This window comes from Bactrocera oleae, chromosome 3 (genome assembly GCF_042242935.1).
Source record: "Bactrocera oleae isolate idBacOlea1 chromosome 3, idBacOlea1, whole genome shotgun sequence".
NCBI lineage: Eukaryota > Metazoa > Arthropoda > Insecta > Diptera > Tephritidae > Bactrocera > Bactrocera oleae.
In genome coordinates this window covers 70827554-70855510 of record NC_091537.1, presented here as the reverse complement: position 1 = coordinate 70855510, position 27957 = coordinate 70827554, and the positions used below count along the sequence as shown (strand labels likewise).

Genomic DNA, 27957 nt, shown 5'->3' with positions numbered 1-27957 from the left:
AGCTCAGAATAATGTCAAAAGCATAATAGAAAAGTCATATACGAATGTCCAGAACGAAGGATTGATTTCATTTCTGAATTGGATTTGCGTAGAACATTCGACTGAGTAATCGCGTAAAAACGAAAACAAAATTGTGATATTTGTTGTGAATAACTAAAATTAAAAACATTTGAAAGAATTGTGTAGAAGAAATTTTTGTGAAATTTAATTACATAAATTGCGCAAAAGAGGGCTAGGTGTGGGTGGCGAAATTCGAAAATTCGTCGACTCATATCCAAAACCTCTACAAGCAGAGAACAAAAAAAAATCGATTTCTGACTATGGCGTATAGTCAAAAAGTATATAATCCTGTGGCAATAAAAATGGTTAAACCATGCCACCATAAGAAGTGTGCTAAAGGCGCAACAGCACCGCTTCATAGAAAAATTACACATCGAAATAATTTTCTACGAAATAGTTTCTCATTGGGCAACAGTAACAGCAAAGACAGTGCTGATGTTGATAGCGGTGGGAAAGTCGGTCACATATGGTTTGGTAATAACCGCTTATCAAACGTAATTTGCACGTTTCTACTATTAGCAGCACTAACGCATAGCGCCAATGCAACGGCAACGGATATTGCGCTGGACGCAAAGGCCACACTAACACATAGAATTGATAGTCTTAATCTGTTGGTATATACCTTTTTGCTGACGCTAACTGTACTGACTATTTGGCTGTTCAAGCATCACCGTGTTTCCTGGTTACACGAAACTGGTCTTGCCGTTATTTATGGTAAGTTTTAAGTTTCCATATGTCAATATTCTGCTGTAATGTTGCCCCCCCTCTCCAATCAACACAAGCCTCCAATTGTAATCGTAATTAAATGAAAGAAGCTTTTAACTACAACACAATAAATCGATTCATCAAATATTGCAATTGTGACTGTGGTGTTTTTTATACCCTGAACAAGTTTTATTAAGTTTGCTACGAAGTTTGAAACACCCAGAAGGAATTGTTAGAGACCCTTTTATGTACATATGTATATTTGTATTTAAATTTGTGAGAACCGTCGATATCGGATCACTATGGCAAATAGCTGTTGTTGTGGTAGTGGCAGAATTCTATCAAGTTGACGGTCCTTGGTCGGATAAAAATTCGGGTCTGTTCCGGTTACGTAGATCCGACTGTCGTGGGAACGGAGCAAATAGCTTTCATAGACTAATGCTGGAAACAGTCACCGCTTCTACATACCGTACGGTAGGATATCCGCGAAAATTGGATTTTTCCCCTAGAAACGAGTCAGCTGATTGCTCTCTTGCTAAACTAACTAAAAATCCCAGTCGAATACACTATTTTTAATAATTGAAAAGCTAAATGTGTACAAAATCATGTATACAAATTGCGCAATGGCAACATTGGAGAAATGAAAAAAAAGAACAACTGATTTCTACGTTGCCACTAGGGGTATAACTTTTGACAAATTTTGTTTAATACCGGTATCTCAAGTATTTGTATGGAAAACTTTTTTACTTGTGAGGGGTATTCAAACTTCGGTGCAACCGAAGCTAACAATTTTCTTGTTTATAGAACTCATTGCATGCACTACACCCCCTTTTTCTATACTAGAGGCATACTAGTGATTATAAAAATAGTGTAAGTAAATAAATTATTCAATCACTGTAGTGCAAATAAAATTCTTAATTCACTTTCAAGCTCTAAAGGTATTATTATACATTCATAAGGTAAATATGCTTGAGTGCAAAAATTTGAGCTGATAAAAGAACACAAAAGAAGGTGTTAACCTAATCAGTTAGACTCTTCGTGACATTGATAACATGATTTAAGCTACCCAAAATTGGCGCGTATATAAGTATACATAAAATTGTAACTCTGGGAAATGCACTAGTTCTAAATATATGCAATACTGGAACAATTCATGAAAATTAATAATTTGTCAATAATGTTTTGTTAGCCCAGAGCAGTGTTGCAAATTTTTTAATTCACAAATTTCGGCCTAAAAACTATGTTTTCAATTTTTAATTCCGGTGTTGTTTAATTTTTGATTTTTGGCATTAAAATTTTAAAATTGTATTTAGTAATTTAATAGAAAAAATGGAATTAATAATTTCTAATACCAGAATTAAAAATTGATAAAGTATAGATCGTATGTTATAGCATATTAAATTTAATAAAATTATAAAAATTTGGGGGTTAAAAAATACGTATACACATATAATATTATGAATTTAGAATTTCATAAAAAATTGCGTGCAAATTTAGATGTCATCATAACATGTTCGGTTACTTATTACAATTTTTCTCTATTAACAATTAATATATATTATAATTTTCGTGTTAAGTATGAATCTTTGAAATGCATCAGCGATATGTGTGCAAAAGCTTATATGAGTAAAAAAAATGCTTTTAAATAATTTCATACAATTAATAGAATTTTTCCACGAAATATACATGCAGCTGTGTAAATTCTTAAAAATTACGATATTTTTACATACATAACTATAAAATGTACATATGAAACATGCATAACGAATCGCAAGAAATTGGTTTAAAACAAGTTGAATGCATATCATTATTAAATTTTTTAATGACACCATAGTGGGTAGTTAAATGAACATACATACATATGTACATTCAAACATGTACTCCAATGATTTTTTACCGCATAATGACTAATGGAAGAATTCGTTTCGCCAACTTGAATTTGCGTGAAGCGTTATCACAAAGCTTACATACATATGTACATGCTCAAGTTTAAGGTATGTGCGCATGTAATATATTGTAATTTGTACTCTGTAGTAAACACATACATGCACGACTTAGAAGTACTATCTGACACATTATTTATTTAGATTTAATGCTACAAACATTTGTATGTATGTATGTTTATTTTGCAAAATAACAGACGGCTTTGATGCGGGCTTCACAGAAATGATAAGGCAAATAATTCTGTGGTCACTTGGAATAACATCTGAACTCGTTTTTGCAATGTCCAGGCTTTAAAAAAACTGTAAACATAATTATACCCTGAACAGGGAGAGTATATTAAGTTTGCCACAAAGTTTGTAACACTCGAAAAGGAAACCTCGAATACTCAAAAAAATTTGTATAAAAATTATCAGTGTGACCAACGAGCCGATTTAGCTATGTCCGTCCATATATACATATTTAGATATCAATCTAAAATTTTGCACACTTGATGTTTTCTACCGCTATAACAACAACCGATCAAACTCAAGTCCTTATGTGGAAAAATTTTTTTCCACGACAGGACTACAATCACCGAACAATTCGTTCAGATCGGAGAACTATAGCTGCCATACAAACTGACCGATCAAACTCAAGGCCTTGTATAAAAAACTTTTTTATTTGACAAGATATCTTCACGAAATTTGGAATAAATCTGTAAAAACACAGGTATTTTTTGTCAAGCATCTATAAAAAGTTGATCCAAAAATACTACCTTGTAGATTTATAAACAAATATTGTATACTTCGCCCCATGAACTCAAAACGAATAATATGCTTACCTTGTTTGATAAGATGCAGCAAAATACAAATTGGTGCTGTTTATTTTCCTTAAATGAATAATGCGATGACAAATACATATGTACACACTTGTTTGGCTAATTTTGTTAAACATTTTGTCTACAAAACCAATACTATAGTACCTATCTGTATCTTCTAATAATTTTAACAGACTGTTTCATTGCAAAAATGTTGCCAGAGCTTAGTAATTGATATGCAAGGCACGTCGGAAACTTCGAAATACTATTGTAAGATTATTACCAAATTTTAGTTTTTTTTTTCAAAAGCTGCTCTAAGAGAAGCTAACCTTTTTTTATTATTATTATTTTTTTTTTGCATCCACCATACATTTCGTAGTTTCAAAACAAAATGTTTCCGAAATATATAGGTTAAGTGAATATAGAATCTCACATTACTCCCATTGTAACGGACGCTTTTAGAAAAAAACGAAAACAAAAACACTTACATATGTTATAGGCAACTCAAAAAAAGGATTATTATGAAACTTCTCTATATTTCTATGCTTTCAATTTTTTACTAAGTATTTTTTTTTTTATAAATCTATCTTTTCTCAGGACTGATTGTTGGCGCTGTTATACGCTATGCCGGCACTTCGACGCCACTTGTGCACTTGGAAGTTGACCCAGCAGGTGATCCAAAGTTTAATCAATCTTTGCCACCTGATACATTATGGATGAAGGTAAAGGCAACAAAAAATAAGACTAACTAATATTATGCTGAAATTGCCATTTGTTTCTTTTTTTTTTTAGTTTCCCGGCAAATTGGCTCCAAATACCACCGATCCCATATCGAATAAGACATATGCATATGTTTTTCGCGGCATAGTATACGATGTGGATGAGAATGAAATCGATTTGAAGGCCACTTTTGATCCGGAAATATTCTTCAACATAATACTACCGCCAATAATTTTTCATGCCGGTTATAGTCTCAAAAAAGTGAGTGGTTACTCAGTTGCAATGAAAATCTCTAATAATAACTATTGGTTTTAATTTTCTTAACATTTTAGAAATACTTTTTTCGCAATTTGGGCGCAATTTTGATGTTCGCCATATTGGGCACGACTCTATCATCGTTCCTAATCGGCGCTATTATGTACGGCTGTGTGAAACTAATGCCAGAGTATTTGAGTAGTAGTTTCACATTCCTGGACACGCTGTATTTTGGAGCCTTGATATCACCAACAGATCCACTAACAATATTAGCAATATTCCATGATTTGCATGTGGACGTAAATTTATATGCGCTGGTTTTTGGTGAATCTGTACTTAACGATGCAGTGGCCATTGTGCTGAGCGGGTAACTACTTGTATAATTATGTGCATAAATAATCTAATACAAATAATTAAAAAATAATTATGTTGTTATCTTTTAGCGCTATACAAAATTATGGCGAACATTATTCGAGCACAGGAGGTTTCGAAACAAATGCTTTTTTCAGATCATTGAGCGATTTCTTCTGTATTTTTATGCTGTCGTTATTGATTGGCGCAACAATGGGCTGTTTTACTGCATTGATATCCTTTTGAACAAAATTTTCACCAGTTTGTTTTTTAATTGCTAGTTTTGTTCTACATTATTTTATTTTCCTTTATATATTGCTTTTATTTTAATGAACTACTTTTTAATAATTTAATAATAATTAATCTTTAATATATTATATTTTTATAATTTTATTCTTATTTATATGTACATATATTGTTAATTTTTCAATAGTTACTTTTTAATATAATATATATTTTTTTATATAGGTTACATTTAATTTTGAAAATTATTTACTTTTTTTATCGTTGACTTTTTTTAATTTAATATTTTTTTTATTTTTTTCATAATTTATATTTTTTATAAGTTATTTATTATTTTTTTATATTATAATACTTTTTTTTATAATTTGTTCATAAACATATATTTTGTTTATTCTTTATATATTATTTTTTAAATTTATTTTTTTATTTTTATTTTTACAATATTTTTCTAACTTTTTATAAAAATTTCCTTAACTGCCACTGCACTTGACTAAGTTTACACGCGTACGCGAGTTCCCGTTACTCGAGTCCGCGCTCTTTGTGCTTATGTCGTACAGTACTTTCCTGATTGCGGAGGCTTCGGAATTGACTGGCGTAGTGGCTGTGCTATTTTGTGGTATTTGCCAAGCGCATTATACCTTTAACAATCTATCGGAGAATTCGCGCACGCGCACAAAGGAAATATTCGAATTATTAAATTTCTTGGCGGAAAATTTCATCTTTTCATATATTGGCGTTTCAATGTTCACCTTTCCGAAACATCATTTCGATGCTGTCTTCATCATAACCGGTTTCGTAAGTAGAAATAAGCGCTTGTTGTTATTTTCCAAGAAATTTATTTTTATTTTTTCCTAACTGTGCAGGTCACCGCTGCTATTGGACGCGCCGTTAACATTTATCCGCTATCTTGGCTGTTAAATTTGAATCGTAAACCGAAAATTTCATCGAATTTTCAGCACATGCTCTTCTTTGCAGGTATAATAACGCTTTTGACATCATTATAACCGTTGTTTGCATAAAAATTTGCGTTTTTATAGGCTTGCGCGGTGCCATGTCCTTTGCCTTGGCCATACGCAACACCGTTTCGGAGGCACGTCAAACAATGTTGACTGCAACCTCGTTAATTGTTATTTTTACGGTCGTCATACAGGGTGGCGCATCTAATTTTTTGCTAAATTGGCTTAAAATACCGTAAGTTTTTGAGTTTTAATATTAGAATGGAAATGTGTACTGATGCACATATACTTAATTTCTTACTCCGCAGTGTTGGTGTTGATGAAGAGACTGAACAGCTCAATAATTATCGCGTACGCAGCGTGAGTACTATGCTTCATTTTGCATTTTTTTATTGTTAAATAATTCTGCAATTGGTTTTGGGTTACATTTTAATTAATTTGTCTAGCATCATTAATTGTGTGTAAATGAATTGCAGCTGTTTGCTTTGATGCGCCTGTGAATTTTTAATAGTTTTCATTAAATAATTTATCATTTGAAATTACTGCTAATATAATATGGCAGGCGATAAGAATTTACAATTGAAATTATATACATTTATGACATTCGTTTAAGTGTGTGTTTACTGAATTAAAAAAAAAAAAAACTATTATCGATTTGTAAATACATGCCACAAGCGTTTATCGCTAAATTTAAAGCATGTTGTTTTAAAGAATCCAGCTAACTAAATAATTCAAGTACAAACAATATTTATATGCGTAAATTATTATGAAGGTAGCACAATTTTTATAAAAAAAAATCAATAAGTATTTAAAAAAAAAATTTAAAAAAAAGAATCAAAAAAAGTAAGTAAAAATAAAATAATAAAAATTAAAAAAAAAGAAAAAAAAATTGCGCCAGTCTCATCATGAAATATAGCATACCCTTAACAACTTAAGCGCACCATTGCTTACTAACTTTAACCATAAAGTTATAAATCTTTTTATATGTACACTTGTGAATCATTAATACCTGATCGATTAATTTTCTTTATTGCAATTTCAATTCTCATATTTTTTCTATCGCCTACTTTAACTACCGCATCATTCCACACATCCAATTAACTGCAATTAAATAATGCAAATACACCAATTCGAAAATAACTAAATCCAATAAAGGTTTATAATTCAATGGAAAATACAACGGCTGCGGTATGTGCACTAATCATTCATAAGCTTCATAAGTAAAAAATATTTATATTTACAATTCAAATTTTTTACCATTTTAATAATTCGTTGAAATGTTTTTGTTTATCGAAATCTACTCACTTTTATTACTAATTTTTTACAGCACAATTTACTGTGATTAAACTCTTAGTCGTTATTTCTAGCACTTATAAATATTAACATTTAATTGCACACCTTTTATCACACTTGCCAAAATACTATTTTTTGTTTCACGGTACCACCAGGGTTGCAAATAATGCATTCAAAATATTTTAATTAATTTTTCTTTTATTTTGTGATCATAAAAATCTTGATTAAAAATAGTATTAAAATTTCTAATAGCAAAAACCAGATATAAAAATTAAAAATAAATTTTGAATACCAAATACCGCATTGACAAATGTAAAAATATTAATCACAAGTTTATAATTAAATATTAAAAAACAAAATGTTTTTGAATTTACATTTTTTCACGCTTGCGTACTGCGTGTTCTCACTTTTGAACTAGAGCTCGCGTGGAGCTATCATCCTTCTACATAATTCAAATGATTTACATTTTATCAATTTTTAATTCTGATTTTAGATTAAAAAAAAATTTCAGTTATTTCTTAAATTTTTAAAAAATATAAAAATATATATATTATTAATTCTGATTTTGCAATTAATGGTTAAATTGTCAAATTTTAATCCTAAAATTTTGATCGGAAATAAAAATTTAAAATCTAATTTTTATTAAAAATTAAAATCCGAATTAAAAATCTAAAATCTTATCTAATCTAATTCTAATTTTTAATCCCAATTTTTAAGTTAAAAAATTCACAACTCTGGCTACCACACACCTTTTATTTTGCAAAAAAACGAATACGCTTGTTTACACTGTTTTTAATATAATGAGACTGAGCGAAGTTAGAAACAATTGATTAAAATATTTAAAATTAGATTTTATAAAATTATTTAGGGAGACTAAATTATATTATGCTTATCTCAAAACATATACATATGCCTGTTTTTATAAGAAAGGTAAAAATGTGGAAGGAAATTATGAAAGCTAAAGAATTTTATATACTCTTATAAATGATTTAAAAAAACCTCCAATGATGCTATACATAACATTATACCGCTTTTAATCAATAATTTACCATATTATTTATTATAACTCACTTTTTTCTCTTATAAACTACATTATGCACGTATAAATGTAAATCTGTAATAACACCCTTCCGGCATTACATTTTCATAAACCCCAAACCAAACAAGAAAGAAGTAAGAAAGTTCTAAGTTCGGGTGTAACCGAACATTTTATACTCTCGCAACTAGCAATTATCAAAGCCCGGGAAATTACTTCAAGTGTTGGCAAAATTTTATATTAAAGGAAGTATTGATCCGCTTCAACCCATTTTTAACACAAAAACATACTATTATGGAGAGTTTTATTTAATTATTTTATTATATGAATTTCAATTATATATCTTACACTTTGACCAATATTTTCAGTAAAAAGTCAACTATAGGCACGGGGGTCCACATATGCAGTACCTAGGGGCTTGAACAGTTTTGGTTCGATTTAGACAATTTTTGGTCACAAGATGGCATACTTTAAACGCATTATTCACACAAAGTTTTACCCCGATTTAATCATTGTTGCTTGATTTGCATAGTGAAAAGTTAAAGATTCAGATGGAATTTAAAATGGTGTTATATGGGAAATAGGAATGGTTGTGATCCGCTTTCGCCCATTTTCGTACTATAACATAGAAATATGAAAAGAATGTTGTTTACCGAATTTTGTTGACATCTGTTTTGCAGTTCCCAAGATATGGGTTTTCACCTAAAAGTGGGTCCACTGTCTAATTTTGAACGCGGTTCCTATAAAATCATCTCATATCCTCCCAGAGATAAAATTTAATGTCTCTGGCGTGTTTAGTGCTTGAATTATCGCACTTTTAGTAGTTTTTAACAGTACCGTTATATGGGGATTAGACAACCAAACTGGAACTTATCACCCAAACGGGGACTAGGTAACCGTTACAACAACAATAACAACATGGGGAGTGGGCGGGGTTGTCACCCGATTTCACCCTTTTCACACTGTCGATAGAGGTGCTAATAGCATTTGTTCCCAGTGAATTTAGTTATTGTAGCTTTAGCGGCTTAGGAGATATGCACAATAAACCTATTAGGGGCCGGACCACACCCACTTTTTAAAAAAAATTTAAACTGCAGATGCTCCATCTGCAATACCAACCGTCTTACGGTACCAAGAAACATGTGTACCAAGTTTTAAAAGATGTCTCAAGTTACAGCTTGCACGGACGGACAGACGGTCACCCGAATTTCAACTCGTCTCTTTAGCCTGTAGCAACGTGTTGCGAGAGTTCAAAAGCATTAACTTCGGCTGCACCGAAGCTATAATACCCTTCGCAGATTCAAGTTTACTCACAAGAAATTAAGTTTGATCGATCAGTTTGTATGGCAGCTTTATGCCGGTCTGAATAATTTCTCCGGATATTGTGTTGTTGCCTAGGAAAATAATCCATGTCAAATTTTTTGAAGATAACTTGTCACATAAAAAGTTTTTCCTTACAAGAACTTAATTTTGATCGGTCAGTTTGTTTTTCAGCTATATGCTATATTTGATCGACGATTCCTACAAATTAGCCTATCGAAAAAAACGACGTGTGCGTAATTTCGAGTCGATATCTCAAAAACTGAGGAACTAGTTCGCGTATATATAGGCATGGCTAAATTGACTCAGCCTGTCACGCTGATCATATATACAAATATATCTATTATAGGGTCTCCGATATTTCCTTCTGGATGTTACAAACAAAGTAAAATATAGGGTATACGGGTTCAGAGTATAATAGTTAAGTATACTTCTTATTCATTCCAGTCTTTAAGAATGTTGAGGTTTTCAGAAATAAATGTCAATGTTAACCCCGTTTTACATCACTTCATCACCATCGTCGCCTTCAGCAAACTTTTCTCATATCTATACCTTACTTTCATCTTAAATGACAAAAGATCAACAGACCAATCAAATTTTTGAGATATCGATCTAACCAACTTTATTGGTAATTTGCGAAAAAATTAAAAGATTTCTGTAAATAATAGAAAGTTTGGCGATGTTTAAGGAACCTTTCCTATTTCTGTCTCCATGTTGAATGACGTGCAGTTTTATTCTTCTAATATTGTGAAAAATATCCAAGAGAGATTACAAATAGATGATGTAGTATTTCACAGTATCTCACAAAGGTATTTTAAGCATGTATCTTTAAAAAAAAAATTTATATATATGTATACTAGGCGCCCTCCGCTGCGTTCCGGGACGCTCGCTTCGCTCGCTCGCCTACGTCCGCCCCCCGCCGAGCTCGAGCTAGCTCGCTCTTATGTTAGTTGATTCTCGACAGCAGCAGAAAACTTTTGTATATAATAGAGAGATATTTATTAATACCCAGAGTATACAATCTCCAATCGGGGTTAACAGTGCCACCACGTGAAGGCGAAAAAAGAGATTCAGAATGAGACGTGAGGGGCTTCTTTTGTAATCTCAGCCATACTTTTTAAAGCTCTAAAATAGTCCTTTCTTTCTTTCTCGTGCTTAATTTATGAATATTTTGGTTAATAATAGTTGTGGAGTTTCTAGGGATTCTTTAACAAAACCTTTATTGTTTCAAGGATTAATAGTCCTCTATAAACCTCGACAAAAATTATTTAATGTGTTAACAGCATTTAGTGGTTATTAATTTGGTTTCTTTCCAATTACCGAAAAACTGTTGTAAAAGCGGGGTTTCTTAGCATATTTGTTAAGGCTGAGAAGGCAAGATTTTTAAGAACGAATTAGTAAAAATTTCCATCTCGATTCCTTAATCCAACTATTGACCTAATTCACATTTCCATTCGTCGGAAAATTCATTATGTAGTATTATATATAAAAGACGCTTATTATTTCTAAAACAAAGCTAGTGTTGATATAATCTCACAAAATTTAAAGTTAACCTAAACTCATAATATTTTAAAAGTGTTGGATATTATAATTGCTTGACATAACCTAACCACGTAATATTTATAAATTGCTTCAAAAATATCCTAGACTTGTCTTTGCCATTGTATCATTAACATATTGCGTGATGTTTTTTTTTTAACTCTGCTTGATAATTATAGTAATCATACATGATAATGCATAGTTTAATGTATACTTGGGTTAACTTTTAGTACAGACATTCGGCCAGCCAATTGGCTTAACAACATAACTTGTTAACTTATGCAACAGAAAACTGTCAAAACTTTTCTAAATTCTAAATTCTTATAAGTTCGCTCAGTTTGTTGGCGTTTTAAGAGTAGACGAGTATAATCTAGTTAGAAAATTTTGTAATTTTTGTGTTTTCATGTACAATACACACGCAGTCAATCGATACCGGACTCAATTTGGGCCAGCTGCCTATGTCGCGTCGGCGCAGCTCCTTGGTAAGGATACGTGTCTGTAACGCGTTATAAGGCACAGTTCACATTTATTTTATAATTTTCTATTTTTGCCATAATTTTTTTTAAAGCATATATTTCTTAAAATATGTTTTTTGTCAACATTTTATGCCGTTTTCATTAATATCCTTGAAACTTTCTAGGTTTTTTTTTTTAACTTTTTATTATTTCTCTTCGTAATTGCTTTAGCTTTTTGCAGTTGCATTTTACTAGTTGCGCTTCTTCTCTCTTCTTTTTACACTTTCAATATGTATGTATATGTATGTTTTGCACTTATTTTTTTTTATATTTTCTTTGTGATTTTGCTTATTTGTTGTTTCTAGCAAAGAGTTAACTAGAATTTAAAAATTAGTCTGATGCATATTTGCAGGATGTTGATGTGGACGTCGAGGGATCTGGTGGTCTTGGTGATACCGGTGCACAGACAGCCATGAATGTTAAACGCAATGAGAAAGCATTTTTGGCAAGAATATGGGGAAACTTCGATTCCAAGTAAGTTAACATTAAGTAAATACAATTAGGGTATTCATAAGGTGTCATATCGTCATATTGTCTAATTTTTTTTACTGACTGTCATATCGGCGCTGTTGTTGTTTCTCACGCAAAATTGAAATACGACAAATACAACAGGGCTAGGTATGTTTTTTGAGTGTGCTATTCTATCACCGTATCTGTTTACTTTTTTTTATTGTTGACGTTAAGGTGTCTAAAATTAATAAAATAAATAAATTTCATCAATTTCTTTAATAATATGAAAGGAAGCCACGATATTCAGGTAAATTAAGTTGAAGAAAAGTGAAATATAAAAATATTTTGTTGTTTCTGTGGTTGCAATGCAAACTAAAATGCCGACGGTTCAACATACAGAAGCTTTAATTTTATTTTCATCACTTTCTCGTGGCATTTTTGTATTCTTAATTTTTCACTACCAGCTGGTGAAGTGAAGAAATAGACTATTTTTTAAGACTATTGAAATACGACATTGAATTGCCTAAATATGTTTTTGAAGATCATACATAATTTTTATTACATTACGACTGCTCGGTGCTCGGATCTCACTTGGACAGCTTAGAACGCCGATCATAAGACCCTTACAAATCAACGATCAAATTGATGGTTTGTCTGCTGGTTCGCCGAAGGTAAGACTGCGGAGATGTTTGAACCTCAGTCTTGCAAAGGCTAGACAAAGGAGGAGAAAGTGTCTGGAAGTTCTTCCACCTCATCCTTATCCATACAAGATATTTAGCCTTACCGCATGCTTATTGGACAATGTTCTAATATCCTAAGAACTTCTATAATCGCGGAAAGATAAACTTTGCTAAGGGCAAATAGTTCAGAAGATCTCTTGCGTTCTACTCTAGGCCAAACAGATCACAGGAGCGGGTCATCGACCAGAGCCTGCTAAGCGCATGAGAAGTCCATTATTCCAGTGCTAGAACACAAGATGACAATGGAGATCTAACTCGGCCCTATTCCAATGTGAGCGGGGCAATGGTATCCCCTCTGTCTAGCTTGTCGGTTGATGCTATTTCTAGTGAGGAAAGACACTCCTTGACTAGCTTTAAAGTTAGCGAGCTCAGCGCTAGTATTGTCGCTCCGCTGGCGGAGTGAATGCTCACCTATCTGAAAGAGCCTGCACTTTATAGCAGTACGTCTACCGTCACCTGAATAACAGCCACTTCTACCTAAAAAACACTACAAAAGGACGGTTATTTATTGCTGTAGTGTATACAGAATAGCAAATTTTGTGTAAGGGAGAGATCTGGCAAAGCAAGAAACAAGACCCGACAATTTTATTTGATTTATTTAACAAAATTTGTTGTGATTGTAGGAAAACATACAGAAAACATTCACCAAATAGTTTTGAAGAACTATGCCGAGTAGACAGTCCTCGGCCTAAGGAAAATCCGAGTTCGTTTCGGCTAGGTAGACCCGATTATACTGGGTACGAACGTCTTATCCTCCTACACTTTGTTATACTCTCTTTGGGTTCTAAATAAATATAACATTACTTTCTGGTAAACAATTTTATTTTATACTGATCATTTTACCAATTTACCGTTAACATTGTATACTAAAATTGCAACGAAGTTTGTAACATCCAAAAGAAATTGTCGGAGATCCTATAAAGTATATATATAAATGATCAGCGTGACGAATATAATCGATCTACCCGTATCCGTCTGTACGTCTGTCTGTTTGGATATATACAAACTAGTCCCTTAGTTTTTGAGATATCGATCTGAAGTTTTGAACTCTCCCAAGGAAGCTGCTCACTTGTCGTCAATTCGGACCACTGTAGCATATAGCTGCTACAAGTCTTGTATGGAAAATGTTTATATTTGACAAGATATCTTCAGGAAATTTTTGTCAAAGTCAACGGTACAATCTCTGAACAAACTGTTCAGATCGGACCCCTGTACTATATAGCTGTCATACAAACTATCCAATCAAAATCAAGTTCTTCTTTATTTCTTTTTCCTTTTCGCAGATATATGAAACCGCTGTTGACACATTCACGACCAACGCTGCTCGAAACTTTGCCCGTATGCTGTAATCCAGTGGCGCGCTTACTCACCACAACCGAGCAACTTACACAGGTACGAATGTAAATAGCGATAAATACGTTTTGGAATACAGACATACAGACATATATACTAACAGCTAAAAAATAAATATAAAGGGGCGGAACACATTTGTATTACAATTATAATTATGTATACGGCATATTTATGTTGGAAGTACAACTTTTTCGAATTTTGTTTTCCTTTTCGATTTTTGCACATACCAACAACATATTACCCAACTGCATTGCATTTCTTATCATCTCATTGCATGCACCATTGACGCGCGGTTCATCCATATACATAAATCCCGCTACACACATATTTGTATACATGCCTAATTACTGCGCGCCAACACCTCAGGATGGCGGCGGTTTGCGGCGCTCCGACTCGGATTCAGATATTTGCATTGATGATGAGAATTTCGGCGCATCCTCAACGAATGGCAATGGCGCAGCAGGTGGCTTAAATGGCGGCGGTGGCGGTAGTGGTAGTGGCGGCTCAGCCGGCATGGGTCCACGTCGCAACTCGATCAATCGTGTAAGTATACGCTTTGTCGCGGATGATCGCAGCCTCTTTGCTAGCTACAAAAATCGTGATTGAATTACTTATATACTTATGTAAAAACTTACATAGACATATACCTACATAACAAACGTAAATATACATATGTAACTTATACTGACATATACTACATACATACATACGCTCTTCTTATTGTATGCAGTAACTAAGACTAACTGAGAGCCAAGGTTAACATTAACGAAAATTTATAACCTCGAACAACCGTTCTGTTCATTAATTGAAATTTTTAGTAAATTGTATAAATATTTATTTGATTGATTGCGGTATTATTGGAGTAAAGAGAATTAGGAATTTATTTACATTAATATTGAAAAGGTTAAGGTGTGTGTATATGGAATTTGGCAATCGTTAGCGTAAAACTGAAATAACATTTGGAAAAAAAAAGTAAAAATAAATTTATTATTTGCTGTGACATTTTGCCACACATTTGCACACCGTAGATTCTATTACAAATTTTATTAGATTTTTTTTTTATAACTATTCAAAATTGTATCGAACTTTACGTTTACCGTTAATTACAAAACAAGTGAAATTTAATTGTTTTTATTTGTTTAAATATTTTATTAATTATTGTTTTTTAATAATTATTTCTTTGTTTATTAATTAATATTTTAATTATTTTGTTTTTGATTAATTTTTTTTTTAATTTTTCAGCTTTGAGTATTTTTTTTAATAAATATTTTCGCCATAAATCTGTAAAATAAAATTTTATTATTTGCCGTTGCATTTGGCCACGCAATTGCAGACCGTAGATTTTTTTAAAATTTTAGTTTGAATTTTTTTGTAATTATTAAAAATTGCAACGAACTTTACATTAACCGTTAAGCATTTTCAATTGAAAAACAAAGGAGATTTAATTTTTTTTATTTGTCTAAATTTTTTAATGATTAAAATTATTTATGTTTTATTATTAATTATTGTTTTTTATTGATTAATTAATCTTTTTAATAAATATTTTTTTAATAATTCCTTTCTTTTTTAAATTTTTTAATTGTTATTTTTTACTTAATAAACATTTTTTTTTTCAAATTCTTAGGTGCATATTTTTTAGTTTTTGAATAAAGTTTTTATTTCACTAACAACGTTTTTATTTAGCGTTAAACGCTCACTCGCAGTATTTTCGTAACAGACTTTACTATTAAAATACACTCTACAAAACTTATGTACTTACTTAACTTTATTATGTTAATATTGTTGCTGTTATTGTTGTTATTTATTATTAAAATAAATATTATGTATATTTTGCATGTTAAATAAAACGTAAACAAATTAACCCAACTGTAATTAAAAAAACAATTTTCTTTTTTTTCATCTGCTATATTTCTGTATTTTTTCTGTCGAATAACCCACCACATATGGAAACTTTGTTATGCAAAAAAACAAAAACAAAACAAAATTTGAATACTAAAATAATAAAAATTTTACGCATTGATTAAATTTATATATGATTTATTAAATTATGACTTGTATGATTATTTATAATACCTACAACAACAAAAATATATGATTAACTTGTAACTGCTGCAACACAAATCCGAACGAAAACAATCGCAAAATTCGTCATACATAGCATACGAATTTTCTGAATGAAGCTAATCAATTAATAACGGATCTTAGTTTGGTTACTAACAACTTTATGTGAATCAAAAAACAAAAACAAAAATCAAACGAAAACACCAACCTTTTGGCGTATAACTAAATGCTTAAATGTTAGAATTCCTTGTACTTGTACTAAGAATTTTTTAATCACAAACTCACCTGTTTTATCACATACACACACACACACATAAATCCTACACACAATCCGAATTCCAAAAAAACTGCTTGCGTAAGGTGCATACACACACAGTTATTTCTTCAATTTATTGAATTTATGGCTTAAATGTTTAAAAAAACATTTTTTTTTATCAGTCTCACCACCTCATTCGATATTAACACGGTCAAAGGTATCACATAGAAACTATACGCCTGTCAAATAATCAATATTTACATATGAACTAACTAAAATAATTCAAATATACATTTATTCTAACTAGTGTTCAAATTCGATACCACTTTACCCAAAGGCATTATATTGGGTCTATAAATATGTAAGATTTTGTGAAATTTTGAAAGGAAAATATTCAAAACTCTGCTATTACGACGTCATTTCCGGCAGTCCCTCAGAAAAAAGGTGCCTTCATCAAAAACAAAAATAAAAAGTGTTTGAATTAAGATCATACACTAGGTATTGGACGAAGGAAAAAAAATTCAAAATTGTATTTTTGGCCGACGTTTTTACAAAAAAATGCAAATTTTGGTGAAAATTTCTCGACGTTTTTTGGAATTGTTGTAATTGAACAAAACAAAAATCCTTCGTTTAAGACCTTACAAATTATATATCGAAGACCTCTGTAAAATTTAATTAAGATCGGTTGAGTAGTTCGCGAGAAATCTTGAAAACTGATTTTGACAACACACTTTCGCAAAAAACGCTTTTAAAGTTTTAAGTGACCATATAGCTGACGTCGAGCGCGCAACTCTTCAAGACTGTATATCCAAAAATTTTAATGGGATTAACTTGAGAACTTAGGACAATATTCTGCAGATGTTACATAATTAAATAAGACAATAAAAAAATGTAACCCCTTAAGAAAAACGTTCAATAATATCAACATATTCTCCAGATGAAAGTATAACTTTTTCCCATCTCTCTAGTCATTCATCAAATAAGTCAATTTTTTATTCCGTCTTCTGATGTGAGGACGTTCTGCATCGGCCGTAACAAACGGTTGTCAGAGAGGCAAGGTCTTAACTATAATATGGATGAGTCAAAATTTCTCAGCCGCTATTTTTCAAATACTTTTTAACCGGTCTTCCAACATGAGGCCGAGGGTTGTTATGATTGAAAATTATTGACTCGTGTCTAGTCGCACATTCTGTGCGTTTTTCGGCAATCACTCGCTTCAATTTGATGCTTTGTTGTTGGCAACGGTTTTAGAAGTTCATAATACAGCACACTAGTTACCCGATGCAAAAACAACTACTTTTTATAGCGTTCAAGCAACATTTCTGATATACAAAATCGTTTTTCAATGTATCTTGGCTTTAATTCATATGGCACCCGATTTCGTTGCTTTTGAATGTATCCGGCTATTTTTAAACGTTTTGAAATGACTGCTTAAGTGACTCCCAAAGATACTGTCACCTCTTGTGTTTAGCAACAAGTTTCATCGAGTAATGTTTCCAGTGTTTTATCTTCGAAGGACCTCCCAAGATGTCTTCATATTAAAATAATGAAGAAGAACTCACTGCAGCAACATTTACAGGCACAATGTTCGACATATTTGAGTGAAAGAAAAAAATCTTGTTGTTGACCATATAATTAAACCTATTAAGAAGGCTAGCATTTCAGTTCGAGTTTCATTAATCTACTAGTGTTTTTGATAATGTTGAGAATATAACTATAATACTGCCTCCTTAATTGTAAGTGGAATTATATTAGAAGTTGTCTAATGCCGGTGAGGTTCCTTCAAAACCGGTATTGATTACAAGTATAATAAATATTGCCTCGAATTTTAATTTGCGAGCCACTGATTTCCGATTCGCTGTTTCATTACTCAGCTTGGTCAATATAATGTCAAGTTTTGACTCTGATGTCATCCAGCACCAATAATATTTTCCACTAGAAACGGTTCATAAAGGAATTATTTCTTAACTTTTCTAAAAAGTTTTTGTATCTCTTTATCATGCAAAATGCTAACTATCGTTGCCTTTTTTTCAAAAGGACTCGGTGCAGGAAATGGTAATTGAAGACAAGACTTTTTTTTGTTAAAAAGCTACAAGTATATGAAGCCAGTAGCCACATCTTTGGTTAATTTTGCTTTAGCATTCCTATATTCTTAGTCAAAAAGCAATCAGTCAGTCGGAGATCGCTCAAAGCTTCTTTTGACAAGGCAATGGCACCTCTACTGCGATTGTTATTCAAATCCATTAGTTTTCTAGAGGTTGACTGAAATTTATAGGACTCTACATTGGTCAGATAACAGGATCAGGAGGAAAAGTGCTGTTAAGAATAAAAAATACTATTATTAGCGCCGATTATATCAATAACGGTTTTATCAAAAACTATTATATTATATTTCCAACTATTTTATCAAGTTTTCTTCAAGTCGTTAGTGAGTACCGAACCGAACATGCAATGATCTTAATCAAATAAATACAAAACACCAAGCAGTTACATACATCTATCACTTCACTTGTTTTGAATGCAACTGTATAATTTTGTTGTTGCTGCATCATATTTTTTTTATCAGAGAATAGAGCTCTTATCATCACATTCAGCCAACGGAGAAGTGGCGAATAGAAGACGGCTTATTTGTGTATATTTCTCAGCAGCAAAAATTGGGTATAAATGATATACATACATCAACTCGTACATACATATGTGTCAACATATTTCCCGTCACAATTTATAAATTATAATTTATTAACAATATAATTTACATAAAAACTGGTTTTGGGGATTATTACTAAAATAAAAAATGCTAAATATTTTAATTATTGTAGAAAGTCGATATTCTTTTACTAACCTCAATTTCTTTGGACATCAACTAACCTCACTTACACCTTCCAAAACGTTAAAAGCGCTTTAAAGTGTTTTTTTTTTGTTTGTGTTTAATTTAATTTATTCATTTTCTATACAATGTTTGTTTTCTTTCTTACTTGCAGAGTGAGAACGATCTCCGTACTCATCACATATAAAAACAAAAACATACATATATAGTTGTTAACCGCAAGCAAAAAGAGCGAGAGAGAAAAATACATATGCTTTTCTCATTAGATATTTGTACACAAACTCCTGTGGGTGTTAACAAAATCATATGTGTTTTGCTTGAATTTGGGTTTCTGCACTTATTTGTTCTCAAGCACCACAACAAATTTCTAGTTATACTCAAATTCAGAACGAATACATTAACTATTGGCTATAATATTTTGTCCACCTATTACTATTTATTTATTATTAAGATGTTATTCATTACATAATTTACATATATATACACGTAAATTGTATGGAAAAGAGTATGAAAGACAAATTCAAAAGTAAATTAATATTTCGACATATACATACATACAAATATACTTATACGATATATATATACATGTTCTGAATTGTGATTTATTTACTAAATTATTTATTTAAATTTAAAGTTATATTACTTATATTTACTCTTAGACTTGTTTGAATTTAATTAATTTTAAATGTTTAATAGTAGAAAAAAAACTTAAATTGTCGTAAATTGTAAGTGGGGTTCACATAAAAATTTAAAGAATTTGCAATAAATGTTGAGCAGTTAATTTTAAAATTAATTCTTGGGCTACTAACTTTGTGACTCACAATACATATATTAACACGGAACAACAAGTTATTACAAGTGGCATAACAGAAAAGTTTAAAATTGTTTTTACGTTACTTTTCTCTTTCGTTATACATATTCTCCATTTAAATGGGTTATTACCACTTACGAGTATTTAAGGCAGTAGGTTGCATAAATGCGCAATTTTTTAGGGAAGCGCATATTAGTGACATCTTATTAGCTATATGCTATTTGCTCAGAAAAGAGCTGGACCGTTATTAGCAAGCAATAATGATTTTTTAAACGAACAACTTTAAAGGAAATGTCTTCTTCAAAAAACATCTTTCATATGTTCAACTCTTTCGAGCCTTAGCTACTATGACGTCATCTTAGCAAAATTCATGTATATTAATTACTCTAGTCGTGCGATTTTAGTTGGATTTCAGCTTTTACAAAGGACAAAATATTCAAAATGTCACAATTGTGTATTTAAATTCAAAACGTTCCTATTAAAAATATTATTTGTCTTTATAAATTGTTCTAAAAACACACACAAAGAAGATTTAAATAACTTTTATCAGCTGCGCGACCAAAATTCTTTTTCTTTATTTTTATATATTTTTTCGCTCGCTCAATTATGGAAACATTCTTCTACAAAATAATACGTTAAGTGATTGATAACAGTTTCATGTTTCCCTTGATTCATCCGGCTCAAAGTTCAAGGAAAAAAAGCAAAGATATAGCACCAATTGGGAATAGACCTGAAACTAGCTCAAATATAAATTTTCAGGCAAGGCATATACTGACCATTCAATTAATTAAATATCCCATACGTTTCGTTGGAATTTTTACGTTGTCGATAATATATGTGGTCCTTGAGAGTACCTAGCGACAGGTTTAACCGGAGAAATTCAGTTTTCTCTTGGTATCAATTCTATTGTGATTTATCCATATTTACTTAACGATTAACGATGACAACACCACTAAAGATTTATATAAATCGATTGTTGTCAATTGGAACACATTTTTGAGAAAAAATATTATTATATTTATTTTATTTGTTTCTTTTCGTATTTATTATGAAAAATTATACTATGGTTTTTTCTTCTCTAAGGGGCACACCTAGTGTAACAGCCTAAAAAAGGCGATTTTTGGCAATTAAAAAAATACTGCATCAATTGTTTTAAAATTTCGTGGGTTAAGAGGTTTATACATATTTGAGGAATTCACAGTAAAATGTTTTAAGAAACAAATTAAATATATTTCGAGTTACACACAATCTTCGACGGCGCTAAAGAAAGGTCCTCAACTGCTGCAGTTATACCGGCTTTCTCCACGGATAAAACCCAGGTTGGGTTAGGTTAGATTATGGGGACGATCCTTGGACAGCTTAGAACCCCGGTCTGTTGTGTTACCTTAAACTCCTATATAATGAATCATAAGACTCCTAACATACAAATCACAAAGCGCTTTGAACCTATCACAAATTTGTTGGAACGACTAATGTCAGATTCTGCTACGTCTCCTGCTTTGCCGAATGTAAGACAAACTCAGCTTTACAATGTAGGAGAAAGTGCCTAGATGTTTTCAACTCACCCTCTTCTACACTATTGACCAGCGTTTGCTAAGCGCACACGAGGTCCATTATTCCAGTGATAGAACGCAAGATGCTCATTGACAACTTGCAAGAATTAAAGCCCAAGAAATTCCTTCAGTTGCTGGATAAACTTTATTTAAAAATGTTGCGAAAGAATTAAACATCCATTATTCGATGAAATTGTGAATAAATTACAATCAAATTTGGTATCTTCTTGACTTATATTAAAAGCCCTAAACTGAGACTTAGTTTTATTGTTTTTTTTTCCGTGACAGCTAAAATTATATTAAAAACACCTTTAAACAACAGGTTGCGAGAGTATAAAAATGAGATAGTGGATGTATGTGATATTAACTCGACCCAAGAGGCTAAATGTTAATATTGAGATGATGTGAAAAACGTTAACCAGAGGATCGGAACTCATTGTATCAGGGATATGAAGTTTAGACCAAGGTACATATTCTAATTTTGCATTATATGCAGTATATGGCAGTTGGGACGTGCTACAGACTAATAAAATGCTCCCAGGGTTTCATTCAGGTACCTCACATACCATCACCAATACGGCCGGAAGCTTGAACAGTACCATCGGTTGTGTAAAATTCAAAGTATCTGACTTGTTTATTCAATGAGTTATCGTTATTGAGTTATTGTTAGTAATTTTAAACAAAACCGTTATATGGGAGTGGTCGGTGTCATTACGCGATTTCACACTGTCGGTGGGCGTGCTAAAAAGATTTGTCTTGAGTGAATTTGGTTAATACAGCTTTAGCGATTTAGAAGATATGCACATTCAGCCTATTAGAAAGCGTGACTACCGACATTTTTTGTAAACTGAAGATGCCACTCCCTAATGTGATTCGTTGTACCAAATAACTGTTTTGAAGCTAAGTTATGGCAATTTATTGGTTTTTGTAACACAAAAATTATTTACATCTTTCTTTTAATTTCACACTTTAAAAATCATAGCATTTAACGTATTAAGTACTTTAGTGGTCGAAAGAAACTAACAACAGTGTGCAAATTATAAAACTCTAATTTTAATTAATTCTTTACTCATAAAAAAGTCTCTTTGTACATTTTGTGTTCTAAATACCTAAAAATAGAATTTCAGACTTTCTTTCTCTTTTATTTCAAAGTATAATAAGAAAAATAAAGGTTTTAATTTATAAATTTCTTTTATTTTGTTAAACAATCTTTAACTTTCTGCGACGTATTGCTATTTTTTTTATAAATACAATAGTTAAATTTATTAATGAATTTAAGAAGCATGCGAATTTTAACATTTTAAAGCAAATAATTTAAAATATATTTATATATATTATTGTTTGTTCAAATTAAAAAAACAAACTCGATTCCTAAATCCCTTTGTGCCATTTCATATATAATTTATTTTTCTTTTGTTTTTATTAAACCAGCAACAACACTCGTACACTCTCATACCAGCAGAACAGAAAACAAACAAACAAAAAATCAGACAAAAAAGTACAAGTACCAAGAATATTTTAATCAATATATAGAAATAATTTAAAAGAATTTAGTATGCAAATACTTATACTCGGCAATTAATCATATCGTTGTTTTTTCTTTTTTATTTCTAATATGCGGTGCAAATTTAATTGTTGATTGTCCAATAAAATAAATAAACACATATTTATAAAATATACATACATATGACTAATAACGTTAAATTAAAACCAACAAAAAAAAATACGACTCACACGTGACTTAACGCCACAAATTGTGCGTAAGTAAATGCAGATGGAAATAATGGAGCATGTGCAAAGCCCCGTTTCGACCCGTATTAGGCTATTAGGATTCTACGGAAAGAATTTATAGAGTAACTGTAAACATTTTATGTCTATATACATATGTAGCCTTTCCAAGTAATATGTTTGTTTCGATTTTGAATTGCTTAATATGAAAATCTAAATGAAATCGCTAATTGTGAAATATACATAGATATTTTTGTGCTTAAAATTTTTACATAAAAAACAAAAAACATAAATGAATTTGATTTGCTTTAAGCGACAAACACGATTGATTAATGTCTACATACATATATTAATCATATACATACATACAAACGAATACTTAAAAAGATAAACCAATTTTGTACAAATTAATAAAGTTATGATGAAATAATAAAAACTAGACAAATTCAAAAATGTTTGAAATATTATATCAACTTCTTGTCAACCAAATTTTTCGCAAGTAATTTTAGTTCAAGAACCGCAAAATATCTAAGCGCATGCGAGAGGAGTGCTCACAGTGCTACTACACAAAGCGCAGAAAACCGCACATAATTGGAAATCTTCAAACCATGCTTTCACTAATTATTTGGAACCAACATTTTTGGGTATTTACCATAATGCTTACATGACTTCCTTGTTCATCTGTTACAAGTTTTGCTTGAAATAAAGAAATGATTTTTATTAAAAAAAAAGTGTAACTTAATTTATTGTAGCAAGGCTATTTAGATAAAAACAAGAAAAAACGTTGGTTGGGCCAGTTAAACTACCCTTCACAATGACTTCCTCGTTCATCTGTTACAAGTTTTGCTTGAAATAAAGAAATGATTTTTATTAAAAAAAAAATTGTAACTTAATTTATTGTAGCAAGGCTATTTAGATAAAAACAAGAAAAAACGTTGGTTAGGCCAGTTAAACTACCCTTCACAAATAAAAAAAGTTTCCGTAAAATTTGATTTTCTTAGATCGGTTTGTATGGCAGTTATATGTTATAGTGGTTCGATCCAAACAATTCAGAGACTGTACCGTTGCTTTGGAAAACAATTCAGGTCAAATTTCATGGTGGTATCTCGTCAAATAAAAAAGTTTTCCATACGAGAACGTGATTTCAATTGTTCAGTTTGTATGACAGCTATATGCTATAGTGGTCCGATCTGAAAAATTTCTTGGAAATTTGAACCATTGCCTTAGACAATAATTCATACTGAATTTTATAAAGATATCTCTTAAAATATAGAAGTTTTCCATATAAAGACTTGATTTTGATTGGTCAGTGTGGCAGCCACATACATACATTTGATCTATACAATTTATTCGGAAATTATAGCGTTGCCTTAGACAATGATCCCTGCTAAATTTCGTAAAGATATCTCTTCAAATGAAAAGTTTTCCAAACAAACACTTATTCCGATCGTTCAGTTTGTACGATACCGTCAAAAACTGAGAGACTAGTTCACGTATTTCATTTCAATAAGTAAAAAATATAAAATTAATACTGAAAGCATATGGTGTTTGGAAAATTCATTATATGTAAGAAACTACAATTTTTAACAATAAAATGAGACTTCGTGGGAGTTCTCGCAGTGTCCAATTTAATTACTGGAGCCGTTGTTTTAATGTAGAGATGACGGAGTTATAGAACGTTGTGCTTCTGGTTTACTAAGGAATCTTCTCTGGTCGAGATGCGCAAATATGATTTCAGTGATCAAGAATGCCGGTTTAATGCTTTCGATCCTTACGTTCATCTCTTTGCCGTTGACTTCGTTGCACGTTGCTCGGTCTTTGTAACGAAAAGTATTCGACTGTGATGTGAAGTAGAATCTGGTAGAATTCTTTAAATGTGAGTGAGAAATTTCTCAAAGAAATATGTGCAATCGGTTGCCGAACTCTCGTGCATAAAAGAATCGCCTGGTATTCGAAGTGTCGTTCCAGATAGATATTATGCTGGTGACGCCTTCAAATCCTCTTTATACCAAGTTCTTAACCCTAGTAAGACCGATGGCAGTAAGTGCACCCATTATGTGGTTTCGTGACAAATTATTGCTGGTTTAGGTGTGCGGTGCCATCTTTCAACGAGTCCATTTGCTGCTGGGTGGTATTGCGTTGTGCGGATTCGTTTTCCAGCAACTAAACGGGAGAGGGATGGGAAAAAGGCGCTCCCAAACTGGGTTCCTTGGTTAGTTGTAATTAATTTCGGGCAATCGAAACATACGACCCAGTGCGAGTAGAGTACGTTGGCGACTGTGTTTGCTGTAATGTCTTTGATAGGTACGGCTTCAAACCACTTCGTGAATCTGTCGATCATTGTTGATCTAGACGTCGCAAATGATTCCTTTGCTCCCCCGCACCATAAATTAGTGTTTGCAGTTGCAAAGACGTATCATTGCATGTTAACAAACGCTGGAGCTCTTCATCCGATGCTTGTTTGAGTAAAAGTTCATCATGGTCGATGCACATCGGAAGGTGCATTGTGTCAATGCGTGAGAACGTGTTGGATACATTATTATCGACGCCTGTAGTCATTGGATGGTTGTTGTGAATTGGCTGATGAATCTTAACTGTCTGGTTTGTCGAGGCGAAGATTTATCGGATTGCTGGTGGAAAGCAAACAAGTGGTTTGTGGTCAGTTCGAACAACGACTTCTCGTCCTTCGACCCAATATCAAATTTTTTTTGGCTTCATACGTGTTATAACTCTTTTGTGCCGGAGAAAGTTTTTTGGAATAGAATCCCAATAATTGCCAAACACTATTATTTTTCTTCTCGGATACTTCCCCCAAAGCGGTACTGGATACGTCACATGTGATGCGAAGCTGCTCTTTGACTGTGATGTAGCTTGTTCCGCTTCTTTCGTCCACGGCACTGATCTTTTATCATTTTTCTTTGTATTTTTCAAGAGGTAATTGAGTGACACTTGTTCATCGACAGCATTCTTCAGGTGACGTCTTTAGAAATTTATTGCACCCAGAAATCTTCTTAATTCGAGAAATGTTTTCGGCTTGGGAAGCTCTCGGAGCGATTGCACCCGATCATTTAGTAGTGTTGAGCCAAGCAAGGAGCCCGTTGTAACGGCTGGGAAATTTCCGCGAATCTCAATGTGAAGAAGAGGGATTAATTAATAATGACATATAAAATCGTGCTTACAGATGTGGTAAGTGTTCTGTGCTCCAACAACGCATTGATATTGTCAATTTTTAACGCTGCTACAAGATTGAGGTTATTTTGACAACTCGAACAGCTGTTTATGAAGTAAAATTGCGGTAATTTCATTATATATGAATTTATTGCAGTATTTTCTGGATATTGCAATAACTGCAGACATATGGAAAAGTACCTTAAAATAGATACATTTGTACATTGTATAAGCCTAAGATTTATACAATGGGTATGACAAAAGTCCGTTACTTCAAAATCCACGAATAATTAAATGTTTTGTTGCAAAAGAGACATACTTAGTTCTCAGAGCCAAAAGTATAGGTATAAGTATTATCTCACCGTGTTGTTTGTAGGTAAAAACAGAAAAACAACATAATAAGTTGAAACCCACTGAAAAAGGAATATAAAACAATAAAAATTGAAGGAAATTTATTTATGGTTGATCTGAGTTCGGGAAGAGGAAGAGGACGAAGCAGGTGGAATTTTTAAGGACTAAAAACTAGGTTATAAACAAGTGCTACTACGAAATAACAGATAGATTAAATAAGACAAAGCAGCTTTAGATCGTTTAGTGGGTTTCTTCCATTTTCTGCGAAAATTTGCTGTAGCAATGTATATATTTTTATACCATCAGAAAGTAGACATTTGTTGTTAATCTGATATTTTGACGTGAGAATTTTCGATTGGAAACTTTTTTTTTTCACATTAAGTCAAACAAGAAAAAACGTTAACTTAAGAAGATTCCTTACAATAACTTGATTCCGATCTAATTTCGTGAAGATACCTTGTCAAATGCAAAAGTTTTCCATGCAAGCACTTTACTCCGATCGTTCAATTAATAGGGCAGCTATATGCTATAGTATTCCGATCTAAACAATTTCTTCGGCGATCACATTGTTGCCTTAGGAAATAACTTATGTTAACTTTCGTGAAGATATTACTTCAATTAAAAAAGTTTCCCATACAAGCACTATTTTACTTGCACTTGATTACGATTATTCAGTTTGTATGGCAGCTATATGCTATGGTGGTTCGATATCGGATTAGCCGATATCCGACAAATGAGTAGCTTCTTAGTGAGGAAAGGGCATGTGCAAAATTTCAGATCAGATAGATCAGTCGGCATGTCAGTCTGTCCAGAATTTCAAAAGCCTAACCTAATCCTAGAGCCCATGGCTCGTAGAACTTGAAGCAAAGTCCAAGAAATATTAGCAAATGCAAATTATGTTACCCAAACGGACCCTATATCCTGCT

The 27957-nt window shown here is 32.0% G+C and overlaps 1 protein-coding gene across 18 annotated transcripts; it reads left to right on the top strand.

Moving 5' to 3' along the window:
* The first annotated feature begins 5 nt into the window (after nt 1–5).
* On the top strand, nt 6–24198 carry Nhe3 (Na[+]/H[+] hydrogen exchanger 3). 18 transcript variants are annotated; one of them, XM_036361967.2, is made up of 15 exons: nt 6–774; nt 4103–4227; nt 4298–4486; nt 4558–4847; nt 4924–5065; nt 5561–5869; nt 5938–6049; nt 6112–6265; nt 6339–6390; nt 7186–7218; nt 11641–11700; nt 12068–12207; nt 14207–14315; nt 14643–14819; nt 23216–23985. In XM_036361967.2, the coding sequence occupies exons 1-15, from the start codon at nt 321–323 to the stop codon at nt 23315–23317; spliced, it is 2448 nt and encodes an 815-aa protein (XP_036217860.2). In that variant the 5' UTR covers nt 6–320; the 3' UTR covers nt 23318–23985. The 18 variants fall into 18 exon arrangements, with proteins under 18 accessions (XP_036217860.2, XP_036217861.2, XP_014090471.2 ...); XM_036361968.2 differs by having other exon boundaries at nt 12086–12207; nt 23216–23984; XM_014234996.3 differs by having other exon boundaries at nt 12086–12207; nt 23559–23981.
* The last annotated feature ends 3759 nt before the right edge of the window (nt 24199–27957 follow it).